Below are 14,207 nucleotides of genomic sequence, written 5' to 3'. Positions count from 1 at the left end.
GAGCTGAAGTCTCTTCCCTCACCCCGCCCAATTACTCTTGAAGAACATTTTTCTGTCTGCCAAAGCATATCTACTGTGTTGCCCCTTGATAGAGTTCTTAAACTTTTTTTTTGTTAGAAGAGGGTGATAGCCCTATGTTCAAAAATACCTTCTCAGGAGATAACCAAGCTAAATCACTCAAAGTAATAGCCATCAGAGAGAGATCAGATGAATACTGGCAGAATAATGCTATTTTCCTGATTCTAAAATAATTCATAGTTCTGTGAGGAGATCCATGGCCCAATATGTGAGGAATGTATTACTATTTTTTGCATAAGGAAAAGATCAATCTCTTATCAAAGTAGCTATTGTTCAATATACAGAGGAGATAAATAATCTATTGGTCTTCTGAATTCTTATTCCCATGGAGCTAGAGCTCTCCACAGCAGAGCCATAATGGGCAGTAGGACATGGTACAGTGTGTAAGTTTATGGGGCTTAGGGTCAGACTTAGGTGAAAGTCCTAACTTTGAAATTTACAAGCTGGGTGATCATAGACAAGTCACTAAACTACTATGAGCCTCAGTTTTTATCATCTTTGAATAAGACTGATAATTCATGCTCTGCCTACTTCACAGGGTTGTGGTAAGGATCAGATGAGATAAGGGGTATAAAAGTGCTTCGAAAACTGTAACGTGCCATACAAACGAAGGTTGCTATTGATAGGAGCACAGCTTGTCTCTTTGATACATGGCTTTCAAAATACATGGCAGTGTTTACTTTTTATTTTAAGGGGATATTCAATTTAAACTGAGAAAGCCATCCCTAAACTACATTAAAGTGTTATCTGGCTAAAGAGACTGCAAAGAAGCATTTCTCTGAACTGTCAATGCCCTTTTCATTTTAGGGCAAGCCAGGACACATTTCCTTGCCTCTGATCTATGAGGCATGAGCTAGCCTACTGTGGAGAAAAAAACATGAGGGAATATAAAGAGAACAAGGTTATGTTCACTCTTGGTATTACTTGTGAATACTGGCACATTTCTGATGATTAATTCAAGAATGAAAAAAGCACATGACACCTGGCTGGCATTGTGATATTTGATTATTGGTTGACTAGGTGGGCTAAAGGCAAAATGTGTGAAATGCAATATTGTTTATTTTGTTACGAGGGTAAAAAGTGGTTCCTAAACAGTAGCCTACTGTGTTAAGCACCAAGAAAGGTCTGTAGTGAAGACCAAGGCCAACACTTTCCCTGCTGATGGGACATAGCAGATTTTCTTTACATTCAGGGTAGTAGCTCAGTATGTGGATTTTATAATATATTTTAAAATTATTATAACTTTACAACAATCCTGTGCTGTGGAAATGGACAAAGGAAGAGATGATGAAGCATTTTATATTTATAGAAAATGTATGAAAAAGTTTTACTTCTGCATAAAGTTTTGTTTGTATCCCTGAGTTGATGATTATGACATCTATTATATAATTCCTTATTCCTAAAGTTATTAAATATCTGAACTGATTCAGCAAGTTGAAAGGGAAATGGAAAACACACATCACTATAATTTTCTACACTATCTTTTCTATATTACTAGGGATCAATGCACTGATTAATAATTTAAATATTCTTGGCTATTTAGGTTCCTATTGCCTTATCCTTCTCCTTTTTTTCTTCAGTTTATTATAATCTATATTCTGGTCACTGAATTCATGTTCTTTCTCTATGGCTTTATGTCTCCATTTGAGGTGAGATATTCATGTTATATAGTCTCTTGTGCAATCCCTAATAACTAGTAGCTCTGTCCACATCTGCCTTTTGATATTCAGGTTCAGTTTGGACAGTCTTCATCATGGATGTCTTAGTAATTGTACTGGAGTTGTGGGGAAGGGATATCTCCTGGGGTCCACTAGTAAGACATTTAAAAAGAACATATTTCACTATACTTCTGCTAGACCTTGTACACATTTGTAAATAAAAAAATCTGCCTTAAGTCTGTTTTTCTGTTTTGGAAGTAGTTGGATATAATTTATATCTTCAAGTGGATGAAATAACTTTTTTGACATTTCAGTATAATTATTTGAATCACATTTTGAAAGTTAAAGCACTTTCAACATCTGTTTCATTTGATCTTGGCAATGAGCCAGTGAAGCAGGTAAGAGATCCAGTATTCGATCTCCATTCTCCTAATTGCTAACCTAGTGTTTGTCAAACAAAGTTAAAAAACAAAACAAAAAAACCCCTCCCCGTTATGTGAAGATTAGTCAGTATATCTTTCTGTACAGTAGGAATTCTGCAACTCTCCTTTGAATAGGGAATTAGGAAGTATTTTCTAACAACAGGGGAGTGATTTGTTAGCCTTTTTCTTAGGAAACCAGGGATTTAAAATTAGTTTCAACATTTTTCAAATCTATAACTGGTAAGAAGTGTATTTTTAAAACTCAGCTGGAGAAATACATTGTAAAGAATCAGTAGGAGTCAAGAGATTAGGTTCCTGAAGGCCTTAGCAAGATTCTCATGTATGGCAGAAACTTGTTTTGCTAGAATCTTTAAATAACAGCTTCCTAAATCTCAGAGTATTCAATATGGAAAACCTGTTTTTAGTGCCTTCTCTTCCATTTACTTCAACAGTATTAGCTATTTTAAAATGTAAAAAGATAGAGGGTGAACAATGTCACAAGTTGGAGTGGGTGTGCATTTGTTCTAGGGGGACCCTTCAGGATATTTTTTAACTTACTCTCCAGTATTTGATGAAATAGCTGAAGACTGTTGTAGCAATGTACAGGCAGTAGAGAACAGAGTAAGCTAAGAATTGAAGGAAGAATTTGTAGTTGGAAAATCCAATGCAGTTATTAACCCTAAAAAAAAGAAAAACTAATTTGAAATCAGGACCTCTTGATTGAGAGCACAGTGATACATAAGTGAACTAGGCAATGGAATCATGCTAGTTCTGCTGCTTCATTATGTGTAGTGTAAAAACCCAATAGAGATAGAAGTCCCTTAATAAGAACAAACTGGAAAAAACAAGTTCATGTCTCACTTGTTTCTTCTTTCATTTACAGGCACAGCAACACCTGGCCTACCTAATACCTCTGGACTAGTTCCTGGCACATCCAAGCAAACCTGGATCCTGGTTGCTAAAAATGTATTACGGTTTTAGCAGCTACATTTGGTACAGTTGTGGCATGTTCTTTTTGTAGTTAGGTGATTTCAGACTGGCCTGCTGGGTCTGATATACAAAACTTGGGAAATTGCTGAATTTAACATTCTAGAATATTTCAAACATCAAGCCAGCTAGAAACAGAACTGAATTGTGTAGTGTTAAAAGGAGAAATGTTTGTGCTGTATTTCATTACTATGCTCAATTGCTAAAGTAATGAATAGGAGACCATTAGCTTTGTAACTCCAGGAATTCACCACCATACCTTTGGTGTTATATTTTTTCTTCATTTTAAATGTTACCCATCCCCTGTCCCCTACAGAAATATAAAACCCAGTGAATTATGGCAGCAGAAACAGGCATGTGACAACTGTGCTTAGAAAAGTGCATATAATTGAGCAACTTTGACCCTTTTAGAGAAAAGAAATTAACCAAACAGACATACCAAGGGCAGTGATGATCCATTTTTAACACACACCTACGAAGGGGACAAAATACAGTGTGATAAGTGAGGCTATAGAAATGAAGCAACACCTCATAATTAAACTCAAGGTTTCACCAGTATTTTTACATGGTTCCAATACACCCATTCTCAGATTTCCACTATAGTGACTCCAAAACTGTGGCCCTCAGTTATTCCTAGGATGAGGTAATCACAACAACACTTTATGGGATCATGCCAGCAGCAAGTTACATGCTTATAAGTCCAATCTTTCAAAGGGATTGGAAGCTCCAGATTATTAATACAGGTCCACTATGTCTCCTATCATTTTATTTAATACTTAGTTTAATAAAAATACAGAAGAAAATATATGGCTATAGCCTCTATCTGAATCAAGGGTAAGAAAAATATGGGTGGAATAAGTACTTAAGAGAAAAGGCACGAATATTACATGTATCAACATAAAAATGGGGTTTATGAAGCTGGAACAATTTGGGCAACAAAAAAGTAGTATTGGGTTATAACGCAGAATATAAAATGAATATTTATGCTTTCATACTGATATAAATGATTGAATAGATAAATAAATGAAGAGAAGAGATAAATGTCCCAAGCAAAATAACTTGAAATAATTTGTGTTCAAGGATGGAGGGCATAACTTCCCATTCCTTTAGTGTTGGCTGTGCATAGTGACTTCCTTTCAAAGAGTAAAGCACAGAAAGGAAGAACAACTTTACAGTGGTGAAACCTGACAAACTACCTCAGCCAGATGATTAAAATTAACATTTCAGTGATAAGTCATGTTTATAGGTACCCTTAATATGATGTAATGAGAATGGCACCTTACTCTATGATCTTCCTCCCCAAATCATATTACCCGAGTCTAACAATGATGAGGAAAGCATCAAATAAATCTGAATCAAGGGACACTCTACAACTACTTGACCATTAATCCTAAAAACTGTCAAGGTTATCAAAAACAAGTGTGGGAAACTGCCACAGCTAAGAGAAGTTAAGGAGATGAGACATTACTATTAAATGTAATGTGGTATCCTGGATGGGATCCTGAAAGAGATAAAGGACATTATGGAAAAACTGAGGAAATCTAAATGTAGACTTCAGTTAAAAATAATGTATCAGTGTTAGTTCATTAATTGTAACAAATGTACCATACAAATATAAGATGTTAACAACAAGGGAAACTGAGTGTGAGACATATAAGAACTATCTTCACAAAAAATCTGTAAGTCTAAAATTGTCCACAAATAAAATGTTTATTTTTAAAATGTGGTCTTACTTCTCTTACTTATCTTTAGAGTAGCTTGAATCATCATCATCCGTGTGAGGGGTTTTGGCATATGCTCATTATGATTGAAAGGAAATGCTCTTATCTAGGTATGGTTACATGTTAGGATCAGTCATTTTGTTGTCTAGGCAACCATCAGTGGCCAAGCCCAGCTCAGGAGAAATATGGCCGTCACTTACATAGCACAGACAGAGCAGTGGTGGCAGCGGTCTGGCTTGATCAGATTACACCGGTCACAGAATCGTACAGCTATAAAAAAAATAAGGTGGTAAGCACTTGTTAGGGTTCAATACAAGACCTTATATCTTACTAGCTTATCTGAATGACTTGTTATGCACTGATTATAGATAGTCAAACTCATCTCAAGTTACCAAGCAAAAGGCAGATTGCATAAGAGAATTGGGGTATATATTCTTTTCCTCGTTGGATCCAATTTTGAAAGCACTTTTGGGGGCTGAAAGGAAGGGGAAAAGTTTCTTATCTGGATATCTGTCATAAGATCTTTCATTATAAAACAAACTATACTACCAAATGCTTGAGGGATCTTGAAAAATCATTTAGCCTCTATTTACCCCCAACTTTCTGATCTGAAAATAAGGATTCATAATTTATCTCCTGTCTCCAGAGATTGGATTGTATGTGGTGGATAACACTCCTAAAACATGGTAAAGAGAGTGGTTTCTAGAATAATAATTTGGGGAACAGAAGAGACATTCTAGAACAATTAGTTTAATTGATCATTTCACAGATAAAGGAAGTAAAGATCTGGGCCATATCAACTGATTTGCCCAGGATCACACAGCAAGTTGCTGGCAGGGCTGTGACCTGTACAGTTTTGATGACTTCTTATTTTAGGATTCTTTTAACTCTGTAAGTCTGATATTAAAAATCATCCCTCCCTCCCTCCCTCCCTTCCTTCCTTCCTTCCTTCCTTCCTTCCTTCCTTCCTTCCTTCCTTCCTTCCTTCCTTCCTTCCTTCCTTCCTTCCTTCCTTCCTTCCTTTCCCTCCTTCCTTCCTTCCTTCCTTCCTTCCTTCCTTCCTTCCTTCCTTCCTTCCTTCCTTCCTTCCTTCTTCCCTTCTCCCTTCCCTTCCCTTCCCTTCCCTTCCCCTCCCCTCCCCTCCCTTCCCCTCCCTTCCTCCCTTCCCTTCCCTTCCCTTCCCTTTAGATGAAAGGTATTTTACTTTCCCTCTCATTTTCTAGATGTTCATTGATAGAGTATGACTGTGTTTAATGTGATTATTAAGTATAAAAACTAAAATGATGAATAATTTGAACTAATATAATAATTTCATCTAAAGTGTACATTATACACATATTACTGATTCAACACAATAGACAGTTAATTCAGCAGAGATTTGTGTTCACTTCTACTAATGGAGGTATGTGAGTGACTAAAGTTGTGGGCGTAATTGAGTCAAAGAGGGAGGGAGAAGAACATGCATATCTGGGTCTTTTTGCATATTTTAAAATATACTGTCAATGCCCCATCCTCATTTAAGCCACATTGTCTCTTAGCTAGTTGACTGCAATAGCTGTGTAATTTATCACTCTGCTTTCATACTCGCCCCTCACAAGACCTACTATACAGAGTAGCTGGGTGATCTGTCAAAATCTACATCAGATCTGGTGTAGTGGCTCATGTCTATAATCCCAGCACTTTGAGAGACTGAGGCACAACTATTGCTTGAGATCAGGAGTTCCAGAACAGCCTGGGCAACATAGTAAGATCCTGTCTCTACAAAAAATAAAATAAAATAAATTAGCCAGGCATAGTGGTACGCACTTGTGGTCTCAGCTACTTGAAAGGCCGAGGCAGTAGGATTACTAGAGCCCAGGAGTTCGAGGCTGCAGTAATCCATGGAGTACAGTGAATCACTGTACTCCAGCCTGGGTGATAGAGCAAGATACTGTTTCTAAAACAACAACAACAACAACAACAACAACAACAAAAAAAACAAAATGTAAATCAGATCATATCACTCTCCACTTAAAACTCTCAATGGATTTCCAACACCTTCAGAATAAAATCCAAACTCCTTACCATGTCCTGTATCATCTAACCTCTGCCTATCTCTTCAAATGTATCTTGCAAAACTCTCCTCACACTATGTTCCAGTGAAACTGGCTGCCTATCTGCTCTTGTAATCAAGCTTGCTCCTGCTTCAGGGCTTTTTGTGCTTGCAGTTCCTTTTGCCTGGGATAATCATCCCCCTGCTGGTGTGATGGTTAATTTAATTTTATTTTTTAAAACTTCAATAGGTTTTTGGGGAACAGGTGGTGTTTGGTTACATGGATAAGTTGTTTAGTGGTGATTTCTGAGATTTTGGTGCACCCATCATCTGAGCAGTATACACTGTACCCAATATGTAGTCTGTTATCCCTTGCCACCCGCTACCTTTTCCCCTGAGTCCCCAGAGTCAATTATATCATTCTTAGGCTTCTGCATCCTCATAGCTTAGCTCTCACTCATAAGTGAAAACATATGATATTATGTTTTCCACTCCTGAGTTACTTTACGTAGAATAATGGTCTCCAACTCCATCCAGGTTGCTGAGAATGCCATTATTTTGTTCCCTTTTTATGGCCGAGTAGTGTATATATATAAAAGATATAATTGTATATATAATATATAATATACTGTGTATATATATACAGTATATATTATATATACACACAGTATATTTTTATGGCTATATATAATATATATATAGATATAACATTTTCTTTATTCACTCACTGATTGGTGGCCATTTGGGCTGGTTCCATATTTATATAATTTGTGATTGCAAACTGTGTTGCAATGAACATGCCTATGCAAGTGTCTTTTCCATATAATGACTTCTTTTGCTCTGGGTAAATATCCAGGAGTGGGATTGCAGGACCAAATGATAGATCTACTTTTAGTTCTTTAAGGAATCTCCATACTGTTTTCCATAGTGGTTGTAGTAGTTTATATTCCCACCAGGAGTGTAAAAGTGTTCCCTTTTCACCACAACAAAGCCAATGTTTATTATGCTTTGATTTTTAAATTATGGCCATTCTTGAAGGAATAAGGTGGTATTGCATGGTGGTTTTGAATTGCATTTCCCTGAAAATTAGTGATGTTGAGAATTTTTTCACATGTTTATTGGCCATTTGTATATCTTCTTTTGAGAATTGTTTATTCAGGTCCTTAGCCCACTTTTTGATGGGATTGTTTTTTTCTTGCTGATTTCAGTTCCTTGTAGATTCTGGATATTCGTCCCTTGTCACATGCATAGTTTGTGGATATTTTTTCCCTGCCCTTGTGTTGTCTGTTTACTCTGCTGATTATTTCTTTTCCTGTGCAGAAGCTTTTTAGTTTAATTAAGTCCCATCAATTTATCTTTGCTTGTGTTGCATTTGCCTTTGCTTGTGTTGTATTTGCATAGGCCAATATCTAGCAAAGTTTTTCCAATGTTATCTTCTAGAATGTTTATGGTTTCAGGTCTTAGATTTAAGTCTTTGATCCAACTTGAGTTCAGTTGATTTTTGTATACAGTGATAAATGAGGATCCAGTTTCATTCTTCTACATGTGGCTTGCCAATTATCCCAGCACCATTTGTTGAATAGGGTGTCTTTCCACACTTTATGTTTTTGTTTGCTTCATCAAAAATCAGTTAGCTGTAAGTATTTGGGCTTATTTCTGGGTTCTCTATTCTGTTCCATTGGTCTGTGTGCCTATTTTCATACCTGTACCATGCTGCTTTGGTGACTATAGCCTCCTTGTAGTATAGTTTGAAGTCAGGTAATGTGATGCCTCCAGATTTGTTCTTTTTGCTTACTCTTGCTTTGGCTAATGCGGGCTTTTATGGTTTTACATGAATTTTAGAATTGTTTTTTTCCAGTGCTGTGAAGAATGATGATGGTATTTTGATGGGAATTGCATTGAATTTGTCTATTGCTTTTGGCAGCATGGTCATTTTCACAATATTGATCATACCCATTCATGGGCATGGGATATGTTTCCATTTATTTCTGTTGTCTATGATTTCTTTCAGCAGTGTTTTGTAGTTTTCCTTGTAGAGGTCTTTCACGTCCTTGGTTAGGTATATTTCTAAGCTTTGTTTGTTTGTTTGTTTGTTTTCCACTGTAGTAAAAGTAGTAGAGTTCTTGATTTAATTCTCAGCTTGGTTGCTGTTGGTGTATAGCACTGCTACTGATTTGTATACATTAATTTTCTAACCTGAAACTTTACTGAATTCATTGATCAGATCCAGGAGCTTTTTGGAAGAGTCTGTAGGGTTTTCTAAGTATATGATCACATTATCAGCAAACAGCAACAGTTTGACTTCCTCTTTATTCATTTGGATGTCCTTTATTTCTTTCTCTTGTCTGATCACTCTGACTAGGACTTCCAGTACTATGTTGAATAGAAGTGGTGAAAATGGGCATCTTCGTCTTGTTCCAGTTCTCAGGAGCAATGCTTTCAACTTTTCCCCATTCAGTATAATTTGGCTGTGGGTTTGTCATAGATGGCTTTTATTACCTTATTTCCCTTCTATGCTGATTTCGCTGAGGATTTTAATCATAAAGCGATGCAGGATTTTGTCAAATGCTTTTTCTGCGTCTACTGAGATGATCATGTGATTTTTGTTTTTACTTATGTTTATGTGGTGTATCACATTTATTGACTTGCCTATGTTAAATCAACCCTGAATCCATGGTACGAAACCCACTTGATCATGATGGATTATGTTTTTGATATGCTGTTGAATTCGGTTAGCTAATATTTTGTTGAGGATTTTTGCATCTATATTCATCAGGGATATTGGTCTGTAGTTTTCTTTTTTAGCTATGTTCTTTCCTCGTTTTTGGTATTAGGGTAATATTGGCTTCATAGAATAATTTAGGGAGGATTCCCTCTTTCTCTGCCTTTTGGAATAGTTTCAGTAGGAGTGGTACCATTTCTTCTTTGAATATCTGATAGAATTCAGCTGTGAATCCATCTGGCCCTGGACTTTTTTGTTGGTGCTTGTTACTGGTCTCTTCAGAGTTCCCATTTCTTTCTGGTTTAATCTAGGAGAGTTGTATATTTCCAGGAGTTTATCAATCTCCTCTAAGTTTTCAAGTTTGTGCCCATGAAGGTATCCTTAGTAGCCTTGAATGATCTTTTGTATTTCTGTTATGGGTTGTAATATCTCCCTTTTTGTTTCAAATTGAGCTTATTTGGATCTTCTCTTCTTTTCTTGGTTTATCTCACTAATTGTCTATCAATTGTATCTTTCAAAGAACAAGCTTTTCGTTTCACTTATCTTTTGTATTCTTATTTTTTGTTTCAATTTCATTTAGTTCTGCTCTGATTTTTGTTATTTCTTTTCTTCTGCTGGGTTTGGGTTTGGTCTGTTCCTGTTCCTCTAGTTCCTTGAGGTGTAAGCTTAGATTGTCCATTTGTGCTCTTTCAGACTTTTTGATGTAGGCACTTAATGCTATGAACTTTCCTCTCAGCACTGCTTTTGTTGTATCCCAGAAGCTTTGATAAGATGTGTTACTATTATCATTCAGTTCAAAGAATTTTTAAAATTTCCATCTTGATTTCATTGTTGACTCAACAATCATTCATGAGTAGATTATTTAAATTCTATGTATTTGCATGGTTTTGAAGGTTCCTATCAAAGTTGATTTCCAATTGTATTCCACTGTGGTCTGAGAAAGTACTTGATATAATTTTGATTTTCTTAAATTTTCTGAGACTTGTTTTGTGGCCTATCATATGGTCTATCTTGAATAATGTTCCATGTGCTTATGAATAGAATGTATATTCTGCAGTAGTTGGGTAGAATGTTCTGTAAATATCTGTTAAGTCTATTTGTTCTATTGTATAGTTTAAGTCTATTGATTCTTTGCTATTTCTTTGTTGACTTTCTGTCTTGATGGCCTGTCTAGTGTTGTCAGTGGAGCAGTGATGTCCCCCACTATTATTGTGTTGCCGTCTATTTCATTTATCAAGTCTAATAGTAATTGTTTTATACATTTGCGGGCTCCAGTATTAGGCATATATATTTAGGCATATATATATATATATTAGGCATATATATTTAGGATTGTGATATTTTCCTGTTTAACTGTCCTTTTATCATTATATAATTTCCCTCTTTGTCTTTTTAAACTGTTGTTGCTTTAAAGTCTGTTTGTTTCTGTTATAAGAATAGCTAACCCTGAATATTTTTGGTGTCCATTTGCATTGGATATCTATTTTCACTCCTTTACCTTAAGTTTATGTCAGTCCTTATGTGTTAGGTGAGTTGAGACAGCAGATACTTGGTTGGTAGATTTTTATTCATTCTGCCATTCTGTATATTTTAAGTGGAGGATTTAGGCCATTCACATTCAACATTGAGATGTGAGGTATCATTCTATTCTTCATGCTAGCTGTTGCATGAATGCCTTTTTTTCATTGTGTTTTTGTTTTATAAGCCCTGTGAGATTTATGCTTTAAGAAAGTTCTATTTTGCTGTAGTTTAAGGTTTTGTTTCATGATATTGAACTCCTTTTAACATTTCTTGTAGCTCTGCCTTGGTAGTGGCAAATTCTCTCAGTATTTGTTTGTCTAAAAAAGACTTTATCTTTCCCTCATTTATGAAGCTTTGTTTTGCTGGATACAAAATTCTTGGCTGGTAATTATTTTCTTCAAAGAGGCAAAAGACAGGACCCAATCCCTTCTAGCTTGTAGGGTTTCTGCTGACAAATCTGATGTTAGCCTGATAGTTTTTCCTTCATAGGTTACCTGATGCTTTTGCCTCACAGCTCTTAAGATTCTCTCCTTTGTCTTGACTTTAGACAACCTAATGACTGTGTGCCTATATGATGATCTTTTTGCTATGAATTTCCTGGGTGTTCTTTGAGCTTCTTGTATTTCGATGTCTATATCTCTAGCAAGACCAGGGACATTTTCCTCGGTTTTTCCCCCAAATAAGTTTTCCAAACACTTAGATCTTTCTTCTTCCTCAGGAACACGAATTACTCTTAGGTTTCAGAATAACATAATTATTTAACATAATCACACAACTTCTTGGATGCTTTGTTCATTGTTTTTTGAATCTTTTTTCTTTGTCTTTGTCAGATTGGGTTAATTCAAAAGCCTTTTCTTTGAGCTCTGATGTTCTTTCTTCTACTTCTTCAATTATATTGTTGTAACTCTCCAGTTTCTTTTGCATTTCTCTAAGTGTGTTTCATTTCCAGAAACTGTGGATGTTTTTTATTTATGCTGTCTATTTCTCTGGAGATATTTTCATCCATATCCTGTAATATTTTTTAAATGTCTTTAAGTTATTTTTCATCTTTCTCTGGTCCCTCCTTGAACAGCTTAATAATTGACCTTCTAAATTCTTTTCTGGGCAATTCACAGGGTTCTTCTTGGTTTAGATGCATTGCTTGTGACCTAGTGTGGTCTTTGGGGGATGTTAAAGAACCTTGCTTTATCATATTATCAGAATTGTTTTTCTCGTTCCTTCTCATTTGGGTAGACTATGTCAGAGGAACATTCTGTGGCTCAAGGGCTGCTGTTCAGATTCTTTTCTTCTACTGGGTGATCCCTTGATGTGGTGTTCTCCCCATCAGGAATGGGGTTTCCTGAGCACCAGACTGCAGTGATTGTTATTTGCTCTTCTGGGTCTAGCCACCCAGCAGAGCTACCAGACTCTGTGCTGGTACTGGGGAGTGTCTGCAAAGAGTCCTGTGATATGATCCGTCTTCAGTTCTCTCACTCATGGATACCAGCACCTGCTCCAGTGGAGGCAGGAGGGGAGCTGAAGTGGATTCTGTGAGGATCCTTGATTGTAGTTTTTTTTATGGCCCTGGTTTTCTCAAATGCCATTTGTGCTAACAGTGAAGCTATTACGTGGACAAACTCAGGACCTCTGGTTAGCCAGGATGTCCCAGGCAGTGGAATTAGCTGTTGTTTTCTCCTTTCTTGGAGCAGGGTTGTTCTTTTATGTGTTGTTGTAACAGCTTGAGTTGGTTGGCCTCCAGCCAGGAGGTGGGGCTTTCAAGAGAGCATCAGCTGTGGTAGTATAGTGGGGATTCAATCTTTCCCTAGGGTCACCTGGATAAGTATTCTGGTTTCTCAGGTAATGGGCAGGGACATAGAGCTCCCAGGAGATTTTATCTTCAGCTACCATGGCATGTAGAGAAAGGCCATCAGGGCAGGTTAGGCATGTCTGAGCTCAGACTCTCCTTGTGTGGGGCTTGCTGTGGTTGCTGTGGGAAATGGGGCTGTGGTTCTCAGGCTAATGGAGTTATGTTCCCAGGAGGATTATAGCTGCCTCTGCTACATCATATAGGTCACCAGGGAAGTGGAGAAAAGCCAGCAGTGACAGACCTCCCCCAACTCCCATGCAGCCAGCAAGGCCAGTCTCACTCTCACTGAGCCCCACCAACAGCACCTAGTCTATATCCAGGAAGCCGGTTTGCAGGGCTGACATCTTGCCTTGCTACAAGCGTCCCCACGGAGAAAGCAAGCAGGGCTTTCAGGCCTTGGCCCTCCCTGCCTGCCACAGCTTCTGTGCTCATATCTGTACTTCCCGTTCACCTCCCTGGATTATGTCCAAGAAAATTCATGCTCAGTTGAAATTATAACAAAGTTCAGCAGTTTCCTTCTCCCTGTGGCCCTTCTCCAAGGAACCCTTGAAATAAAGAGAGCCCTAGTGACAAGGAAAAGGCTAGCCTGGGCTTCCCTGAAGACTGAGTGCCTACAGGGTTCTTCCCACTGCTTCCTCTACTTTTATATTTCTCTTGGCTCTCCAAATTTGTTTCAGCTCTAAGGTTAAATCCTTTTCCCATGATCAGAATTTTCAGATTCCCCAGTGAGGATGCGTGTTCAGAGGTGGACTTTCCCCCTCTCACACTTTGGGCACTCACAGGTTTTGGCTGTCTCATGGAGCTTGCAGTGGCAAGATGCTTCTTTCAAAGAATCTGTGAATTCTTTCTGCTTTCCTGGTATGTTCCTGTGGTAGTTCTTAGAGCAAAAGTTCACGGTGTGAGTCTCCACATGTTTTGTCCATCCAAGTGAGAGCTGCAAGTTGGTCCTGCCTCCTATCTGTGATTTTTTTTGTCTGGTTTTAATTCTGATGGTTAATTTTATGTGTCAACTTGACTGAGTCATAGGGTGCCCAGATATTTGGTTAAACATTAATTCTAAGTGTCTTTGTGAGAGTGTTTCTGGGTGAGATTAGCATTTGAATCAGTAGACTGAGTAAAGCAGATTGTCTTCCCCAATGTGGGTAGGCTTCATCCAATCCTTTGAGGACCTGAATAGGATAAAAATTCAGAGGAAGGGAGAATTTGTTCTCTCTGCCTGA

The 14,207-nt window shown here is 37.4% G+C and overlaps 1 protein-coding gene across 4 annotated transcripts in view; it reads right to left on the bottom strand.

The window, feature by feature from the left end:
* The window catches only part of LOC105496929 (zinc finger DHHC-type palmitoyltransferase 15), a 199,384-nt gene that overhangs the window by 101,970 nt on the left and 83,207 nt on the right, over positions 1-14,207 (bottom strand). For all 4 annotated transcript variants that reach the window (XM_011767565.3, XM_071088381.1, XM_071088380.1 and 1 more), the window contains 3 exons: positions 5,067-5,136; positions 3,585-3,617; positions 2,717-2,837 (listed from right to left, as the gene is read on the bottom strand). In XM_011767565.3, coding sequence (XP_011765867.1) covers positions 2,717-2,837; positions 3,585-3,617; positions 5,067-5,136 — 224 coding nt within the window. The remainder of the gene's footprint in view (positions 1-2,716; positions 2,838-3,584; positions 3,618-5,066; positions 5,137-14,207) is intronic.

Source organism: Macaca nemestrina, chromosome X (assembly GCF_043159975.1).
Source record: "Macaca nemestrina isolate mMacNem1 chromosome X, mMacNem.hap1, whole genome shotgun sequence".
Lineage (NCBI taxonomy): Eukaryota > Metazoa > Chordata > Mammalia > Primates > Cercopithecidae > Macaca > Macaca nemestrina.
This window is presented reverse-complemented; position numbering and strand designations above follow the sequence as displayed.